Source organism: Oncorhynchus mykiss, chromosome 24 (genome assembly GCF_057628025.1).
Source record: "Oncorhynchus mykiss isolate SJ-2025 chromosome 24, ASM5762802v1, whole genome shotgun sequence".
In the NCBI taxonomy this organism is placed as follows: Eukaryota; Metazoa; Chordata; class Actinopteri; order Salmoniformes; family Salmonidae; genus Oncorhynchus; species Oncorhynchus mykiss.
Window position 1 is genome coordinate 25,284,610 of NC_143045.1, and position 19,033 is coordinate 25,303,642.

Here is a 19,033-nt window from a genome sequence, read left to right on the forward strand (position 1 = left end):
TGTAGCAGTTTGGGTCTAGAGTGTCTCCCCCTTTGAAGAGGGGGACGACCGCAGCTGCTTTCCAATCTTTGGGAATCTCAGACGACACAAAAGAGAGGTTGAACAGGCTAGTAATAGGGGTGGTAACAATTTTGGCAGATAATTTTAGAAAGAAAGGGTCCAGATTGTCTAGCCCGGCTGATTTGTAGGGGTCTTTCAGAACATCAGCTGACTGGATTTGGGAGAAGGAGAAATGGGGAAGGCTTGAGTGAGTTGCTGTGGGGGTGCAGTGCTGTTGACCGGGGTAGGAGTAGCCAGGTGGAAAGCATGGCCAGCCATAGAAAAATGCTTATTGAAATTCTCAATTATAGTGGATTTATCGGTGGTGACAGTGTTTTCTATCCTCAGTGCAGTGGGCAGCTGGGAGGATGTGTTTTTATTCTCCATGGACTTTACAGTGTCCCAAAACGTTTTTGAGTTTGTGTTGCAGGAAGCAAATTTCTGTTTGAAAAAGCTAGCCTTGGCTTTTCTAACTGCCTGTGTATATTGGTTTCTAGCTTCCCTGAAAAGTTGCATTTCACAGGGGCTGTTCGACGCTAATGCAGAACACCATAGGATGTTTTTGTGTTGGTTAAGGTTCTAAATTTCTTGAATGGGGCATGGATATTTAAGATGGTGAGGAAGGCATTTAAAAAAAAAAACAGGCATCCTCTACTGATGGGATGAGATCAATATCCTTCCAGGATACCCCGGCCAGGTCGATTAGAAAGGCCTGCTCGCTGAAGTGTTTAGGGGAGCGTTTGACAGTGATGAGAGGAGGTCGTTTGACCGCTGACCCATTACGGATGCAGGTCAATGAGGCAGTGATCGCTGAGATCTTGGTTGAAAACAGCAGAGGTGTATTTAGAGGGCAAGTTGGTTAGGATGATATCTATGAGGGTTACCGTGTTTACGGCTTTGGGGTGGTACCTGGTAGGTTCATTGATCATTTGTATGAGATTGAGGGCATCAAGCTTAGATCGTAGGATGGCTGGGGTGTTAAGCATGTTCCAGTTTAGGTCACCTAGCAGCACGAGCTCTGAAGATAGATGGGGGGCAATCAGTTCACATATGGTGTCCAGAGCACAGCTGGGGGCAGAGGGTGGTCTATAGCAGGCGGTATCGGTGAGAGACTTGTTTTTAGAGAGGTGGATTTTTAAAAGTAGAAGTTCAAATTGTTTGGGTACAGACCTGGATAGTAGGATAGAACTCTGCAGGTTATCTTTGCAGTAGATTGCAACACCGCCCCCTTTGACCGTTCTATCTTGTCTGAAAATGTTGTAGTTAGGGATGAAGATTTCAGAATTTTTGGTGGTCTTCCTAAGCCAGGATTCAGACACGGCTAGAACATCCGGGGTGGCAGAGTGTGCTAAAGCATTGAATAAAACAAACTTAGGGAGGAGGCTTCTAATGTTAACATGCATGAAACCAAGGCTAGTACGGTTACAGAAGTCATCAAAAGAGAGCGCTACACACAGAGCCACCACTATGGTCTGCCCTCCACCCTCCTCCACCCACATCCCCAACCACACAGACCCACAGCTATGATGGGTTGCAGATATATGGTAATAATATCAATATCTCTAATTCCCTCCAAATCATGACCGGGTTGCTGACCATTTCATTACCAGTAGGTTAACTACTTCATGTGCTTAAAAATTAGAGGGGCTCAATATCAGTTTCATCAGGTCTTATCATGTCACAGTGTAGGAGATTGGTATCTTTGAAATGACACTCTTCGTCTCAAAAAGTGTGTTGAAAAGAAGATACTTTTGGTCAAAAGTGTCAGGGTGTGAGTTTGCAGGGGAGAATGTGCTGGTTGCTGTTGTGTGTTTTTAAAGGAGATTATGCCTCACCTCGACGCCATGGCCCCTCTATTCTTCTGTCTGTCTGCCTGTCTGTCTGTCTGTCTGGGGGTCGATGGGGATGAGCTATCTGTGTGCTGATCGATTGCAAATGAGAGCCATTCAGAGAAATGAGTTGTCTGTCCACGGAGTGAGAGAGAGAGAGAGAGGGAGAGAGAGAGAGAGGGAGAGAGAGAGAGAGAGAGAGAGAGAGAGGGAGGGAAGGAAGGAAAATCAATGTGCTGTTCTCTCAATATATGTCACAGCCAGACCAATTCTAAGCTGCAGAATGGAAGGTTGTGTGCATTTGCAAATATGATTCTCAGATAGCAGGTGGCAGGTAGCCTAGTGGTTAGAGCGTTGAACTAGTAACCGAAAGGTTGCTGGTTTGAATACCCGAGCTGACAAGGTGAACAATCTGTCAATATGGTTCAAATCCATACTTTATCACATCCAGCTGTGATTAGGAGTCCCATAGTGTGGTGCACAATTGGCCGAGCAACAACTGGATTTGGCCGAGGTAGGCTGTCATTGTAAATAAGAATTTGTTCTTAACTGACTTGCCTAGTTAAATAAAGGTTAAGTCAAAAATAAATAAAAAGTCTGACCCTGTAAAACAACACATTTCACTGTTGTTATTTTGTTGTTCTTATTTTTTAGGATGCTAATTTGGTCAGGATGTGACTCTATGTAAAACACTAGAGTTGTGAATTCTGGAAATTAAGTAAGCTAATGAAAAAATAAATTATCACAATTTGTTTGTGCCTGGTTGTTGGTTGAGTTGGAAGATACTATCTTTACTTTTACACTAACCCATAAATGGTGTGCAATTATTGTAACCATAAGAACAATTGGAGCATGGAGATGTCCTCATAGCAAATTGGGAAGGGGGGGACCTCGTATAACCATGGCAACAGGAACAGGATCAATCATCTTAAATAGGCCTAGCTATCCATGGCTCTGTCTGAGCTAACTAACCCTTGATATATTTGACTTTGCTGCCGTGTAAAATGAGTGAGAATACACTATTTCACCATCTATTTGGCCAACAAGACTGACCCTCTCAAAATGTTCAAGGCAAGAGGGTTGCAAACTTGACATCTCTACTAATGTTGTATAACATTTTTTCCTCTTGCTTTTTGAAGTTATACAGATTGGAAATTGTATGAAATTATGAGCTTTAATTTTATTTTAAATATTCGTTTTTTTTGGTCAAATAACATCATTTTGAATTCCTAGACCCGCTTGGTTCTCCATGTTCACAAGCGCACCGCAATTGTATGCAGGACTGACCAAAGAAACAGTTTTGTAGGCCTACAGCTGATTTCTTCGCCAACATTTCTTCTGAATGTAGATCATGTAAGAACAAGAGCTTTTAATTCAGTAATCTTATGTGTAATTTAAATACGGCCATATTTAGCATGCACGCTGTGGGGAGAGTTGCCGCGTTCAAAACAACTGGGAACTCAGAACTGGGAAATCGGAAATCTCCGACTTCAGTGCTTTTAAAATAACTGGGAAGTCGGAAAAAAATGAGCTCCTACTGGGAAAAATTGATCTGAATAGTCATCCAACTCGGAATTCCAAATCTTTCTAGAGCTCCGTCTTTCCGACGTGAAGATCACTGAAGTCATGATTTAACCTCGTATTATTCGAGTCCACAGTTGTTCTGAACGCCGCAAATGTAGTGTAGACTTGAGCCTGCTGTCAGTCGTTGTTACATAACGGAAAGTTTGGCCAGGGAGCTGAACTGGAGTAACCTAACACGGGTCAAATGAGGAGTCGCGGTGCCCTGTGAATACAGGCTACATCAGACTCAAGACATGTCTTCCCAAGACTACGACTGCATAGTGATAGGAGCCGGGGTTCAGGGCTCTTTCACTGCCTATAACCTTGCGAAAAATAACAAGAAAACACTTCTACTTGAACAGGTTTGTAATTTATAAAGCAATTTGGCAACAGTTACAACGTGTCAACCAACAACATAATTTATATGGTGTCAACTCCAATGCAACGACTTGTTGGTAGACTACATTTTTGTAATTTAGCAGACGCTTTTATCCAAAATGATTTACAGTAGTGAGTACATACATCGTCGTGATGGTAACTCGAGGGAATCGACCTGTCTACCAACTGAGCCTACATCGCATAATTGCGCGATTGACGGGGTTATTATTTATTTAGAAGTGATAACGTTTTTCTTTGTATTTTCATATTTGGACTGGCCTAGGTATAGTTTCAGCATGTTTCAAACTTCCATGTGAATATGCGGCAATTTCGAAATGTTATGTCTAAATCAGACCATGTCAGCTAACATTTTTTAGATTGGTAAATCAGTCTAGTCAGCTTTCTAAACTTGTAGTATTTTTTATTTATTTGTACCTTTATTTAACTAGGCAAGTCAGTTCAGAACAAATTCTTATTTACAATGAAGGCCTACTGGGGAACAGTGGGTTAACTGCCTTGTTCAGGGGCAGAATGACAGATTTGAACCTTATCAGCTCCAGGATTCGATCTAGGCTACTAGGCTACCTGCCACCCCTTAGTAATATAGTAATCATGTTACAATTACTGACAGCCAGCGGCCCTGACCTCCAGGGGGGCCCCATTGATTTTCTTAGTCACTCACTCAGAAATCATATGAACATGGCAAAATGTGTAGAATTGCAGAAAATTTGCTGTGAAACTGCAAACGTTTCTCTCCACCCCATGGTATAATGTGTAGAATTGCATGATTTATAGAACTGCTAAATCTTCTCTCCACCCCATGGCAAAATGAGTAGAATTGCATGATTTATAAAACTGCTAAATCTTCTCTCCACCCCATGGCAAAATGAGTAGAATTGCATGATTTATAAAACTGCTAAATCTTCTCTCCACCCCATGGCAAAATGAGTAGAATTGCATGATTTATAAAACTGCTAAATCTTCTCTCCACCCCATGGCAAAATGAGTAGAATTGCATGATTTATAAAACTGCTAAATCGTCTCTCCACCCCATGGCAAAATGAGTAGAATTGCATGATTTATAAAACTGCTAAATCTTCTCTCCACCCCATGGCATAATGAGTAGAATTGCATGATTTATAAAACTGCTAAATCTTCTCTCCACCCCATGGCAAAATGAGTAGAATTGCATGATTTATGAAACTGCTAAATCTTCTCTCCACCCCATGGCATAATGAGTAGAATTGCATGATTTATAAAACTGCTAAATCGTCTCTCCACCCCATGGCAAAATGAGTAGAATTGCATGATTTATAAAACTGCTAAATCTTCTCTCCACCCCATGGCAAAATGAGTAGAATTGCATGATTTATAAAACTGCTAAATCTTCTCTCCACCCCATGGTATAATGAGTAGAATTGCATGATTTATAAAACTGCTAAATCTTCTCTCCACCCCATGGTATAATGTGTAAAATTGTGCAAACTTGCTTTAAAACAGCAACGTTTTCTCTTTGCTCCATGACAAAGTTTTGCTTAGGGCCCCAAAAGGCTAGGGAAAAAGGTCCTGTGAATATGACAATGGCAACTCCAACTCTGTTTCTGAATGCCTTGTTCCTCAGTTTGTCCTGCCGCACTCTCGTGGCAGCTCTCATGGCCAGACACGCATCATCCGCAAGGCCTATGACGAGGACTACTACACCCACATGATGGAGGAGTGCTATCAGCTCTGGTCTCAGCTGGAGAAAGAGGCCAACGTCAAGCTGTACAGGTGAGGACCTTAAGAAAAAGTACAAGGTCTGTCTCAATAGGGGGAAGCAGCGTTAGAAGAACATTGTGAAAGCTTTATACCAGAACACTGAGATTTGTCACATTCAATCTGTTTCACCAGTGTTCAAGCAGCAACTCAATCTGTGTGAGCTATAGATGGATGACTTTCTCATTACCTCACACATCACTGAATCACCCCAGACAGCTCCCTGCCTGCCTTTGAATGTGGAACAAGGATTTTTCATCTCAATAAACCCCAATTCTCATTCCCAGAGCGAGGAGGGTTTGTTCTTGTAAATACTACAGCAGAATCAAAGTTAGAGTCAAACAGTCAGAGCCTTCAACCTGTGCCTCCCCACCTAAAGCTTCCCTGAACCATTGTCTTAGTTTGAAACCCATTTTGGTTGTCAGTATCAGTCAGCTGCATAACAAATTGGTCATTATACTGTTAGATGACTGATGGATCAATCACCAGTCTTCTACCGCACCCATGTTATGTTCCCAAGGCAAGCACACAATAGCTATAGATCTCCCTCCCTCGGAGCAGCCATCCACGGCAGATGACTGATCGGTCCCCACACTAAGGCCACCTGTGCCCTTGGGCTAGCTAAAACTACAGCACAATGAGAAATGTTGAAGCTATGGCTGCGTGAATCTTTCTGAGCAATTTTTATTTGTATTTCTCAGCCCTGAGGATAGACTTTGAGATGGGTTGGACGATAACCAAATGCCCTTTGACCACAGACCATTATGCATAGTGGTATGGCCACACATACATTGCAACCAGCAAACCAGTCTCACTCAGTCATCACACAGCGTGACATAGGTGGCATGGAAGCATGCATCATGTTTAGGACCTTACATGCACTCACGCTTCACTCTCTCCTTCATTCTCACACACATGTGGACACACAAACACACACACACACACAGTCACACACACTCCTAAAATTCTCTGATGAACGGGTAAGGCCGTTAGCAGGTGCTGGCTGATGCATCATGTCGGTTGACAGATGTTGGAGCAGCCTTTAGAAAGCACTGTTCTCATAGGGCAGGCCAGCCATCCATCAACCAGACTGCTGCATTAGGGCCCCCTGTTTTTCATAACCTTTCACTCTGAGATCTTATAACTTACCACAGGCTAGGATTTTACAACATTAAATATTCTCAGTGTACTCGGTTTACAAACTGTTGTTTCATCAGATTGCCTTCATTAGATTAGATTGTAAGAGGCCATCTGTGATTTACAGTGTACTTACAGGTAAGCTGTTGATTGATTGTGTGGTTCAAACCACTTGCAAATGTGACGACTGGGTTTTCACCAGGGTCTTCTATGTATCACACACAGAAGGTTGGTTGGCACCTTAATTTGGGAGGACGGTAATGGCTGGAGCAGAATTGTTAGAATGGTTTCAAATGCCATTCCATTCGCTCCGTTCCAGCCATTATTATGAGCCATCCTCCCCTTAGCAGCCTCCGGTGGTATCACAAGACTGTGTTAGTCTGCTGAGCTAAAACCCTTAGCTCGGGGGGCCAACGCATGTCTTCAGGTCTCAGACATGGTTATTCATCATGTGAGCATGGTTCTCTGAACCCCAATGATTTTAGTTTAGCGCTAGATCAATTCCGCATCACGGAAGATCCACATTATAGTGCAATTGTAATTTAAAGGTAATTTCCGGTTGAGCCAACATAACGTATACCGTGAATTCAGTCTCCGGAAACTTGATTCTACATTTTAATTGTGCTATTGTGCGGATCTTCCGTGATACGGATTAAATCTAGGAATTAGTTTATCTTAGTTTATTTATTTCCACAAATGAAAACAGGACATTCACTACATGATGATTAGGACCTCCTCTCCCAGACGTACAGGTCTGCTAGTGATGGGTCCAGAGCAGGGGGACTACCAGGTGTTCAAGTCCACCCTGGAGAGGAACAAGGTTCCCATAGTGATCCTGCCGAGAGAGGAGTTCAGCCAACACATCCCCCATGTTAACCTGTCCCAGGGAAACGCAGCCCTGGTGGACACCACTGCCGGAGTGCTGTACGCTGACCGCACACTCAAAACTGTACAGGTAAGATGCTGTACGCTGACCGCACACTCAAAACTGTACAGGTAAGATGCTGTACGCTGACCGCACACTCAAAACTGTACAGGTAAGATGCTGTACACTGACCGCACACTCAAAACGGTACAGGTAAGATGCTGTACGCTGACCGCACACTCAAAACTGTACAGGTAAGATGCTGTACGCTGACCGCACACTCAAAACGGTACAGGTAAGATGCTGTACGCTGACCGCACACTCAAAACGGTACAGGTAAGATGCTGTACGCTGACCGCACACCCAAAACGGTCCAGGTAAAAGTGGCAAACAGTTTGGTATGTATTGCTTACAAATCTGTAAAAGGAATTCTGCATTATGTTTGCATCCTAGAGGTCATTATTACCAGATGCAGTTAATTGATTGGCCATGTACCTTTAACCCACATTGTCTCAGTGCCTCTTCTAGGGTGTGATAAGACCTCCATAAAGTACAGCTCTCCCTTTCCTTTAGTGGTGTCCTGTTTGTCCTTTACATTACCCCAATGAGTGTCTGACTCTGTAATGATCATTCATTAGTGTTTATCAGCACCTAGGTAATTGTGTTTTGACCACTAATTAGGAAATACATGATGGCTTGTACACACAATTTGGGAATACTGTATATGGCGTGAGGGAGACAGATAGACCAAGAAAATATGAACTGAACAATGACAAATAGCTCTCATATACCATATTTAATTCATATGCCTAGGTACACATACTACAATGACAAAAGTAGTATTTTTTTTTACAACGATAACTACCGACATAGGAACTTTTTATAGCATTGAATTGAGTTTATTCAGACATTGGCAGGGGGAAACAAAGCATTGGAGAGAAACAGCCTGAAAACACCAAGTGAAATGCTTCATTATTTTACTGCTACCTCGGAACAATTATCCTGTCTTGTATTGATTGAACAGATTTTTCCTCTCGGCTGTTCAGATCAGGCATAAAGCATACATTACAACTTGTCATTAGTCGTGATAATAGATGTTTCTACAGCCGCCAAGATTACCACCATGTATTCTCATTCTGTCTGTCTAGTTTCATAACCTCCTATCAACATTCTGTCTCACAATCTGCCAGCGTCGATCGTGATTCATTGATGTTTTGTGAAGGGGTGGGGTGTCTGTGTCTTTGAGAGTTTGCACATGTGCATAACCATGAGTGTTTTTCCACTAATCGGGCAGTGGTGATTTTAGCATGTAAATCTTGGTGGGGCAAACTCAATGTTTTTTTGTTGTTGATGCATGCCAGCAAAACGGTAACCACAAACTGTTAGGGCTTACATAAAGCTGTCCCAACAGCAGAGTTTTCTTTTCAGCACCATGGAGTGAATCCTTACCACTGCTACACCTGGCAATCAGTGGGGCCTTGTCTGGCAGCGAAATAGTTCATTCAGCAATATTTAGTGCTTTTTTAAAAACATAGCTGATATGGCTGACTTGCTTAAACAAATGTGGTTACTACTGACAATTGAGATGTGGAAACTATGACATAAGGGAACAATGAGCGCACAAGAGGCAATACGTAATTTCGATGAAGACATTAATGAGCCTGCTAGGACAGACGTAGTCAATATAACTGTTCAGCAATTTCAAAATGTACAGCGACAGAATTCATAACATGGGTCGTTCTTACAATATTTTCCCTGTACACCAAGTCAAAACCATAGGATAAATAAGGGGGCATATAAGCAGACAATGAAAGCTCTTATAATATTCGATTATTACATTTTTCTAAAACAGACTATAGGCTACATGTGCACCACCAAGTTATGAGGGGGAAAGGGACCCAATTATTAGGGTTAGGCACATGGGCTACTTATTACAGCTTATTACAACTTACCAGCTACTACTACTTGGTGATTCCAAACTTCTTCCATGTAAGAATGATGGAGGCCACTGTGATTTTGGGGACCTTTAATGCTACAGACATTTTTGGTATCTTCCCCAGATCTGTGCCTCAACACAATCCTGTCTTGGAGCTCTATAGACAATTCATCACAATCAGCAGATAGGTTGTATCTCTCAGGCTCACATAGGCATCCAGGTCTCTTACCTGCACTCTAATCTACTAGATATTAAGACTGCTTTAATACGGTTTCAGCTGCCCTGCCCCTTGGTTGTCTGTCTTATACCTGCCTAGACATCCACATTTCACTTCCTGTTAAAGTTTAATTAACCCTCAATGGAGGAGAAGTTCACCTCAGGATTTGTTGTGACTGGGATGCTTACATGGACTGTAAACTTCACTTGCATTGTGTTAGGTTTATTTACCTGCTTGATACTATTCCACTTCAGTTACTAAGGTTCCTCTGTGTCAGTTTGGTCTCATTCATTTTGAACACACCTTACACTAAGGTGTTCTTTCTCTCCATCACCAGGGACAGTTCCAGAAACTGGGGGGCGTGATCAAGGACGGACAGAAGGTGATTGACATCACACCGGGCTCTGTGGTAACCGTGACGACAGTCAGTGGGGTGTACAGAGCTAAGCGCTTGGTGATCACAGCTGGACCCTGGGCCAACACCCTGCTGTCCCACACAGGCCTTCAGCTACCACTGCAGGTAGGCTACTCACTGTAGAACCAGCCAACTCACTACCTCTAACATGAGCTCACACTCCAAAGCACTCCAGTGGAATCCAGTCCACTACTGTCACACAAGGCATACTATGAGATGCTCCATATCTTTGATATTGTCAAACCGCAGTGTCACAAATGTTATACACTCAAACACAAATAGACAATAAGGCAGTTGCAATTGAGCTTTATGGAGCATGTATTTGACAACACAAGATTTAAGAAAGGATTTAAAGCATAAAGGATTTAAAGCTCTATTCCAAAGTTCAGCACGCAACCATAAAACCCATACCCCATCACATCATTAATGTCAGTAGATAAGGGCAACATTTTGTCCAACCCCAGGTCGAAAAACAAGTCCAATCTCCCTCAATATAGGCCTCCCTCCCCCAGATTATAAGCAGGGAGTGATGACCCGTCATAGCTCTGTTTGGTTCAAGGCAAACCAAGAGGAAGAGTCTGCAGCCCAGTGCTGGCGGAACACTCAGTCTGCTATGAGGAATAAACTAAACAAACCCATTCATAGACTATCTTTTACAGAGGGCGGTAGGGAGGGAGCCAGCCAAGCAATCTCACAATATATCACCCACCCAAAAGAAAAGGTGATGAAAAAATACTGGGCGTTATTTAAGTTGAGAATTGGAGTTTGTATTGGAATTGCATTATTCAGGATAGCCATGCCTGAGTGAGCACATAGAGAAAGTATGAGGTATGAGCTTGCCTTAAATACTGCTCTCTCTCTCTCTTTCTCTCTCTCCACCTACTGAATTTTGATGGTTCCCAGAATGAGACGGCTGCCTGTTAGTTTATTAAACTAAAAGCTAGCGAACATTGTGTCCTTATTACCACGTACTGGGAAGATGTGATTTGTCTGAGTGTGTATGCATTTCATTAAATCCCCATTCTCACTGCCGCTACACCACCGCTACCTTTGTAATTGCAGTTGGATTCGATACAACGATGGTAATAGGTAACATCAAATCAAATCTTATTTGTCACAAGCGCAAAATACAGACCTTTACAGTGAAATAAGAAATAAAAGTGGGGGAATTCAAATAGTCTGGGTAGCTATTTGATTAGATGTTATGGCTTGGGGGTAGAAGCTGTTTAGAAGCCTCTTGGACCTAGACTTGGCGCTCCGGTACCTCTTGCCGTGCGGTAGCAGAGAGAACAGTCTATGACTAGGGTGGCTGGAGTCTCTGAGTCTCTTTTTTTTGTCTTTGAGGGAGGTAGGAGGGGGAGGGAAACATCTTCCCAAGTGCAAGGATCTTCTTTAATCAAATCCCTAATTAAACTAAGAATAATTTTTACGGAGGCCTATACCTGGGCCCTGGGTCCTTGCACTGTGCTGATGACTGTCTATCTGTCTGTTGCTTCCCTGATTAATTAGGTGATAAAGATTAACGTGTGCTACTGGAGTGAGAAGATCCCCGGCTCCTACAACGTCCAGCACCGCTTCCCCTGCTTCATCCAGCTGGAATCAGAGGAGGCAAAGCATCACATCTACGGCCTCCCATCCAATGAATACCCAGGCCTGATGAAGGTTTGGGCTTTTAAATACCATAATGTTCCACACAAGATTCAGTGATGCATTTGCTTTGGTCTCAAGCAAGGTTACTAACCACACAAGCATAGTCCACCAAACCACCTTTATTACACTGTTTCCTAGTCTTATTATGTTGAATTTAAATAGAAATACATTCAACTTTTGCTGAGCTCAGAAGTAGAGCAGCAACACTGTCAGCCCCCAAAGTTCTCCAACACTTCCGGATACATAATCACAGGGGAATCTTGTCTGTGTTGCGCTTCCATTTTCTATTCCATCTCTATTTTGAGCATGATGGCAAGCCAGCAGGAGTTGGGAGAGTAATAGCAGCACATGCATGCAAAGGAGAGGGACAGATGGCTGTGCCACATCACATTATTCACTCTGTGGTGTAGTCAACAGTGCTTTGTAACCCATGTACTGTAGATAGAATGCTAATGCTCGGTCAGGCTAAACCATTTTTATTTACCTTTCAAAAGAAAACACACTTTTAATTACCTTTCAAATCAAAATGTGGACACTTCATAGAACATTGCATTTACATGACATAGGCCTTTTACTGGTCTACCTAGGGTCGATGTTCCTGGTAAGGGCACTCCGACTCTAATTACGTTCAATACAGTTTGTTTGCATAAAGGTCAGTTGATGAGGTTTTTCTTCTCTTTTTGAAGATTTGCTACCACACGGGCCCTGAGACGGACCCTGATGAGAGAGACAGACAGACGGACAGGGGGGACATAGACATCCTACAGCGCTACATCACCCGCTGCTTCCCTGGCCTGGTGCCCATCCCTGCTGTGGTGGAGAGCTGCATGTACACAGTGAGTATTACCCGTTTCAGAGCTGCATGGGGCTCCCGAGTGGTGCAGTGGTCTAAGGCACTGCATCTCAGTGCTAGAGGTGTTACTACAGACCCTGGTTTGATTCCAGGCTGAATCACAACCAGCTGTGATTGGGAGTCCCATAGGGTGGTGCACAATTGGCCCAGTGTCGTCTGGGTTTGGCCGGGGTAGGTGGTCATTGTAAATAATAATTTGTTCTTAACTGACTTGCCTAGTTACATAAAGGTTCAATTAAAAAAATATGTACACAACGTTAACCTGTTAACATCTCTGCTGCTTACTGTATCCCAGTAATGGCCATAATACAGTAATGGCCCACAATGGCAATTTACTCAATTTACTGAACAATTAGAATACCATAATCTTTTCAGTTGGGCTCCATTGTTTATAATCTAAAAATCTTTAATCTTCCTACCAAGGCAAGGTACAGAATAGAAATGGGATGAGGGTGGTTCTGGAGTTGAAAATGCAGAGCGAGAACCATTGCTCTGTTTGCCATAGCAATCACATCACATGCTCCACGGCTGCATTACCTTTGGGATTCAAACACTAATGGAAAACATCACAGACACTGAATATGATTGGAAACCACATGTCATTCCTGCCCCTTAGTCAGAGTAGCCTACTGCATGGAGAATACTTAGTCAGAGTAGCCTACTGCATGGAGAATACTTAGTCAGAGTAGCCTACTGCATGGAGAATACTTAGTCAGAGTAGCCTACTGCATGGAGAATACTTAGTCAGAGTAGCCTACTGCATGGAGAATACTTAGTCAGAGTAGCCTACTGCATGGAGAATGAGTCATTTTTACATTCAGCATCACTCCGTCAACATATGTTTCAGGATGTTGTATATCCCAGGAAATAATCAGAATTCATGTAAACATTACAGTTTTGAAAACATAGCTTGTCCGGGTATGGGGTAAGTTGAGCTGCCTACAAATTTCTGAACTCAATAAATTATTACCACTACCATTTAAAACCATGTCTACCTTTTTCCCCCAAACATAATCACTTGTTTATATTTTAACCATTTTAAGCATATTTTAACACAGACTTAACATCTAACAAACACTTTGTACTTTTTAAAACACTTTTAACATAGGCCAGGCCAGGCCCTGTAGTTACCTCATATCCCAGCGATAAGGTCTTGCATTATGCCAGGGAAGAAAATAATTTGTTTAACTTGCCATTGGCTCAACAATTGCCTGAATATACCCCAAGGCAAACGTTTTGACTATATTATCCCACATAGCTACAAGGATGCACTATCTTGCTAGGTTTAGGACCTCATATTGAAGCTTATAGAGACCCCAACTGATGTATAGAACAATCTTTATTATCTACTTTGGTTTAGATACAAGAATGAAACTTCTAACAATACATACATCTTTTTTTTTGTATTTTCACCCCTTTTTCCCCCCAATTTCGTGGTATCCAATTGGTAGTTACAGTTTTGTCTCATCGCTGCATCTCCCGTACGGACTCGGGAGAGGCGAAGGTCGAGAGCCATGCGTCCTCCGAAACACAACCCACCCAAGCCGCACTGCTTCTTGACACAATCCCCACTTAACCCGGAAGCCAGCCGCACCAATGTGTTGGAGGAAACACCGTACACCTGGCGGCCGTGTCAGCGTGCACTGCGCCCGGCCCGACACAGGAGTCGCTAGTGCGCGATGAGACAAGGATATCCCTGTGTATAAAATCGAGCACACTGCCATGCAATCTCCATAGCCAAACATTGGCAGTAAAATGGCTTTACTGAAGAGCTCAGCAACTTTCAACATGGCACCGTCATAGGATGCCACCTTTCCAACAAGTCAGTTCATCAAATTTCTGCCCTGCTAGAGCACCCCCGTTCAACTGCTGTTATTGTGAAGTGGAAATGTCTAGGAGCAAAAACGGCTCAGCCGCGTAGTGGTAGGCCACACAAGCTCAGAGAATGGGACCGCCGGGTACTGAAACGCGTAGCGCATAAAAACCATCTGTCCTCGGTTGCAACACTCACTATTGAGTTTAAAACTGCCTCTGGAAGCAACGTCAGCACAAGAACTGTTCGTCGGGAGCCACACATATGCATAAGATCACCATGCGCAATGCCAAGCATCGGCCGGAGTGGTGTAAGGCTCGTCGCCATTGGACTCTGGAGCAATGGAAACGTGTTCTCTAGAGTGATGAATCACGCTTCACCATCTGGCAGTCCGACGGACGAATATGGGTTTGGCTGTAAAGTTTGGTGGAGGAGGAATAATGGTCTGGGGCTGTTTTGGTGTGGAAAAACTTGACTGGCCTGCACAGAGCTCTGACCTCAACCCCATCGAACACCTTTGGGATGAATTGGAACGCCCAAGTGGAATGTCCAACATCAGTGCCAGACCTCACTAATGCTCTTGTGGCTGAATGGAAGCAAGTCCCCGCAGCAATATTCAAACATCTAGTGGAAAGCCTTCCCAGAAGAGTGGAGGCTGTTAGAGCAGCGAAGGGGGGACCCTCTCTATATTAATGGAATGAGATGTTTGATGAGCAGGTGTCAATATCATTTTGGTCATGTTTTGTAACTTGCTTCCCACTTTTTCCATGTGGTTTCTTCCTTCACAGACTACATTAAATTATATTTGGTCAAATTATACATTTTGTGTATGGTTTCCTAGAAACAAGGGTGGCTCAATTTACCCCTTTGGTTCAACTCACCCCACTGTCCACTACTGGATATCATCTCCAATCCCCAAACATATGGTAGTTGGGGTCCAAAATGGACAGGATTTATTCTTCTCAGATGTGTTTCTTGAACCAAGCTGCTAGTTCCCTCAGTTGTTTTCTCTCTCTTTCCCTCCCATTCTCTCTCGCTCCCTCCATCAATATCTTACTGACACATTTCGCCTGAATTGCCTCCCCCTCTCTTGTTCTCTCTCTCAATTCACCATATCTTTCTGTTGCAGGTCACGCCAGACGATCATTTTATCCTGGACCACCATCCCACTCATAGTAACATCGTCATCGGAGCAGGCTTTTCAGGTGTGTACCTGTTGAACATAAGTATTGTCCTCTGTGGCCCAACAAGCCTTTGTGGCCCAACATAACATGTCCCGCAGCCCCACATCATACCCCAACATGACTCCATCCATAGTGTCACTCACAACATACAGTAAAATAGTGGATGTGTGTGGATGAGCACAGGCCCAAAGAGTGTGGCTTTTAAAAAAAAAAATTAACCACTGAGACCCGGCACACACTCAGGTCCAGAGTGGTGCTGAACATCACAGAGCCCTCTGTATCTACTTCAGCTCTATGTACTGTAGCTGTATCTTAGAGTGAGATCTTACGCAGGGAAAAGTCAGACAACTTTTAATTAGAGTCTTTCAAGCAGGCTGTGAAGGGTGAAAAGTTGAGCTATGAGTCCAGACCCGTTTTTATTCCCTAATTAGATGCTCTCAGGGCCCAGGGGCCCTCTTTGTCTGCTCTCACTCTCTCTCTGTCTCTCACTGTCTGTGTGGTGCGGGTGAGGCAGTGTGGGGGGCTTCTCCTCCCTGGCCCAAAGGGCCAACGGCTGGGGTCTCCTGGCTCCTGTTCCATCTGCTCTGATAGCCGCCTCCTACTGTAATTATATGTATAATTCATTTTCACTTGTAATAGCTTTTAAAGGACCTGGCTGACACACAGTGCAGTTGGCTGGTGAGAGAGAGAGCTGCAGGGATAACAAGGAGGATTAACTCCAAGGGTTAGAGAAAGCCATTTGACAAGCCACATAATCAATACAAGGGAAAGTATGAATTGAAGAAGTGTTTTGCTTCTGAACCCATTGGTCCCTTGATGGTGGAATCTGAGGGGTAAGACATTTTGATTTTCAAGTCCTTTTTCTATGGAAAATTAACCATAATAGGATGACTGTTCATCACGGTCTATTAACCTGTTCTGCTTGCATTTACCATATTATCAGTGTTTTAACCATGTGCTATGGTAAAGACTGTGCATCACTATGCTGTGTTCAATCAGTGCACAGGGCTAATCACAATGCTACAAAAAACTTGCAGCTCCTCTTTCTCCTCTCCTCTGTTTGAGTTATCAAAAGCCATGGGCACAAGTGCTTTAAAGCAAGTCCTAGGGGTTGCCATGGTTACAAAGGCACCCAGCTGGTTTGGGCCTGCCATTGAGTGCCCATCGCCTCTTCCTACGAAAAACGCATGCAGCGAACTGTCAGAGTGACCTACAGTTCGTTCGCTATAGCCCCGGATGTAAATCGCTGAAGCTTTTATGACTTCAAAGCCCGTCTGGATCCATGGGAGCTCTGAGAAGTTTATCAGGGAGAGACAAAACTCACGCAAGGCATTCTTAAGCCTGGTAGACATTCAGAGTTTTCCTTCCCCTCAGACCCATAGCAACAAGAAGAATCCACCTCTCCTGAGTACAGCGTCAGTTTCCTCATCTCACCCCTAGGCTGACAGCTCACGGCAGGCTCATCGCTGATAGGAGGGACACATCTCCTTAATTTATCTCTGGCTTGAGCCCACTTAAATGAATAGATGCCCTGTGACGGTCAGAGCAATAGCTCCTGTCCTCTTTGATGTGCTCCGTCATGCAGGGCTCAAACAGGCTGCCTGACTCAGACAATGGGCCAGAAACACACAAGCTATTAATAGAGGCCCATTGTAGTGTTCCACAAGGTGCAGGTTATATATTTCAGCATATTATAGACTCTAGGCCAACCTGAAATGACACCCTTTGCCCTAGTCCCCCCTTTATAGAGCCTATATAAAGCCTTTATAGAGCCTATATAAAGCCTTTATAGAGCCTATATAAAGCTGATAGGGTGCTCTTGAGATGCAGCCTCTGAGTTTGAGGACCTACCTGCCTCACTTACTGTGATTTGTTCTCCCCCCAGGTCACGGATTCAAGTTTGGCCCAATCGTTGGCAAGCTGCTGTGTGAACTGAGCCAGGGAGAAGTGCCCTCCTATGACCTCTCCCCCTTCAGAATCAGACGCTTCCAAGCCCACTCCAAGTCAGCACTGTAGGATCGGGACCGCTGGCTTTAACAACCATTTCCTCAGGAACCAGACCTTTACAAAATGAAGAAATGAAAGGTTTTCATACCAGTGTGTCTGAAGCCTAAACAAACAATGGCCGTTCGTAAATAATACTTACTTTTCCAGCTAATCATTGAGAAAAGTCGGGAGGAGAGCCTTGAAATGAGAAGAGGAAACAAATCAATGATTCACTAAAGCTGATTCCTCAGCTGCTGTGTTTGTACTGCTCTGTAAATCATACTCTCATAGCCTCTGCTTGGACCTGGGACCCGTCCTGCAGCATTTCAGACAAGATTAATAATAATGTATTACATTTGTAATGCTATGATAATAAATGAGCAAATAAAAAATAGTTTAAAATAACAAAACAAATATATCTAACCATATCATGAAAGCAACAAAGTCTAAGAGGAAGGCCATAATGGAACGGCCAGCTGATAGAGAATCTAAAGGCCAACTATAACATTGTTGTACAACTGTAAACGCGTTCATCTGTGACGAATGGTATTAAACTTGGGGAAAAATGGTCCCCTTATTGGCCCATATGATTTTATGCATCACTACCTCTCCCCTTCTCACTCCCCCGAGTGAGGCCTTTTTCAAGTGAAGCACATAGTTAAAAAGACATCAGCCGTGGAGCCATTTGTCTTTGCGCAGCCAGCTGTGTGTGCAGTGTGTGTGCAGTGTGTGTGCAGTGTGCTGCCTTTAGCAACGTGTGCCTCTGCCTGTACCTTTGTCCCCATGTAAACATTTTAATCACTAATCAGCCAGCCTGTTACAATGGTTGCCAACCACAGCCATCAGCGGGAATGAGAAAATGACACAGCGAGACGCAGAGAGATCAGCGCACCACTCAGTCCCTCAGCTCTTAAGTGACTTTGAATTGATAGAGAATTAGGAGAACATTAAACATGAAAACGCAAATATTCACCCAGCATTATTCAGGGGGAAAGGACACACTGGAAAATCTACTTTTGAACATGAATGCATGGGATACCCTTTTAATAAGCAGAGTCACTTTTGAAAGTAGTGCCCTTTTTCTGCCTCTCTATGGCCAGTTAGCCAGCTTTATGGTTCTGGGTCCTAGTGCCTTTTTTCTACAATTTACTTTGCCACAAATACAAGTTCATGTAATTTGGTTGAACTATCCCTTTAAGCACTTGATAGTCAAAGGATAATGCTGGTCTGTCAGATGGGGCAATTAGACTTTACCCTCAGTTAATCAGACATAGGCTGTATTATAGTATAGGCATAAAACCTGAGCTGACAGGGAAGGAGGGCTGGTGGTGGGATGAACGTAGCCTGAAGGGAGACATGCCACCACGAGGAACCAGAAACTCACCCTTGTTGCTGCCGATGTGACATGGAGAA

At 43.5% G+C, this 19,033-nt stretch overlaps 2 protein-coding genes across 4 annotated transcripts in view; one reads left to right on the forward strand and one right to left on the reverse strand.

Moving 5' to 3' along the window:
• sez6b (seizure related 6 homolog b) overlaps positions 1-17,757 on the reverse strand; it is a 159,833-nt gene extending 142,076 nt beyond the window's left edge. For 2 of the 3 annotated variants that reach the window (XM_090218760.1, XM_090218759.1), the window contains exon 1: positions 17,499-17,698. The gene's annotated coding sequence lies outside the window, so the exon portion shown is untranslated. Of the gene's footprint in view, positions 1-17,498 lie in introns of all 3 variants that reach the window. The other variant, XM_090218761.1, reaches the window with a different exon arrangement.
• pipox (pipecolic acid oxidase) lies at positions 3,185-18,205 on the forward strand. Its single transcript, XM_021582866.3, has 8 exons — positions 3,185-3,793; positions 5,431-5,579; positions 7,446-7,656; positions 10,057-10,239; positions 11,644-11,796; positions 12,471-12,620; positions 15,580-15,655; positions 17,520-18,205. Exons 1-8 carry the CDS (start codon positions 3,686-3,688, stop codon positions 17,648-17,650), a joined length of 1,161 nt encoding a protein of 386 aa, XP_021438541.1. The 5' UTR covers positions 3,185-3,685; the 3' UTR covers positions 17,651-18,205.
• Positions 18,206-19,033: the final 828 nt, after the last annotated feature.

Coding starts and splice junctions, on each gene's coding strand:
- pipox (XM_021582866.3), top strand. CDS start 3,686: ATGTCTTCCCAAGACTACGACTGCATAGTGATAGGAGCCGGGGTTCAG. Junction 7,657..10,056: donor GCACACTCAAAACTGTACAG/GTAAGATGCTGT, acceptor CTCCATCACCAG/GGACAGTTCCAGAAACTGGG. Junction 10,240..11,643: donor GCCTTCAGCTACCACTGCAG/GTAGGCTACTCA, acceptor CTGATTAATTAG/GTGATAAAGATTAACGTGTG.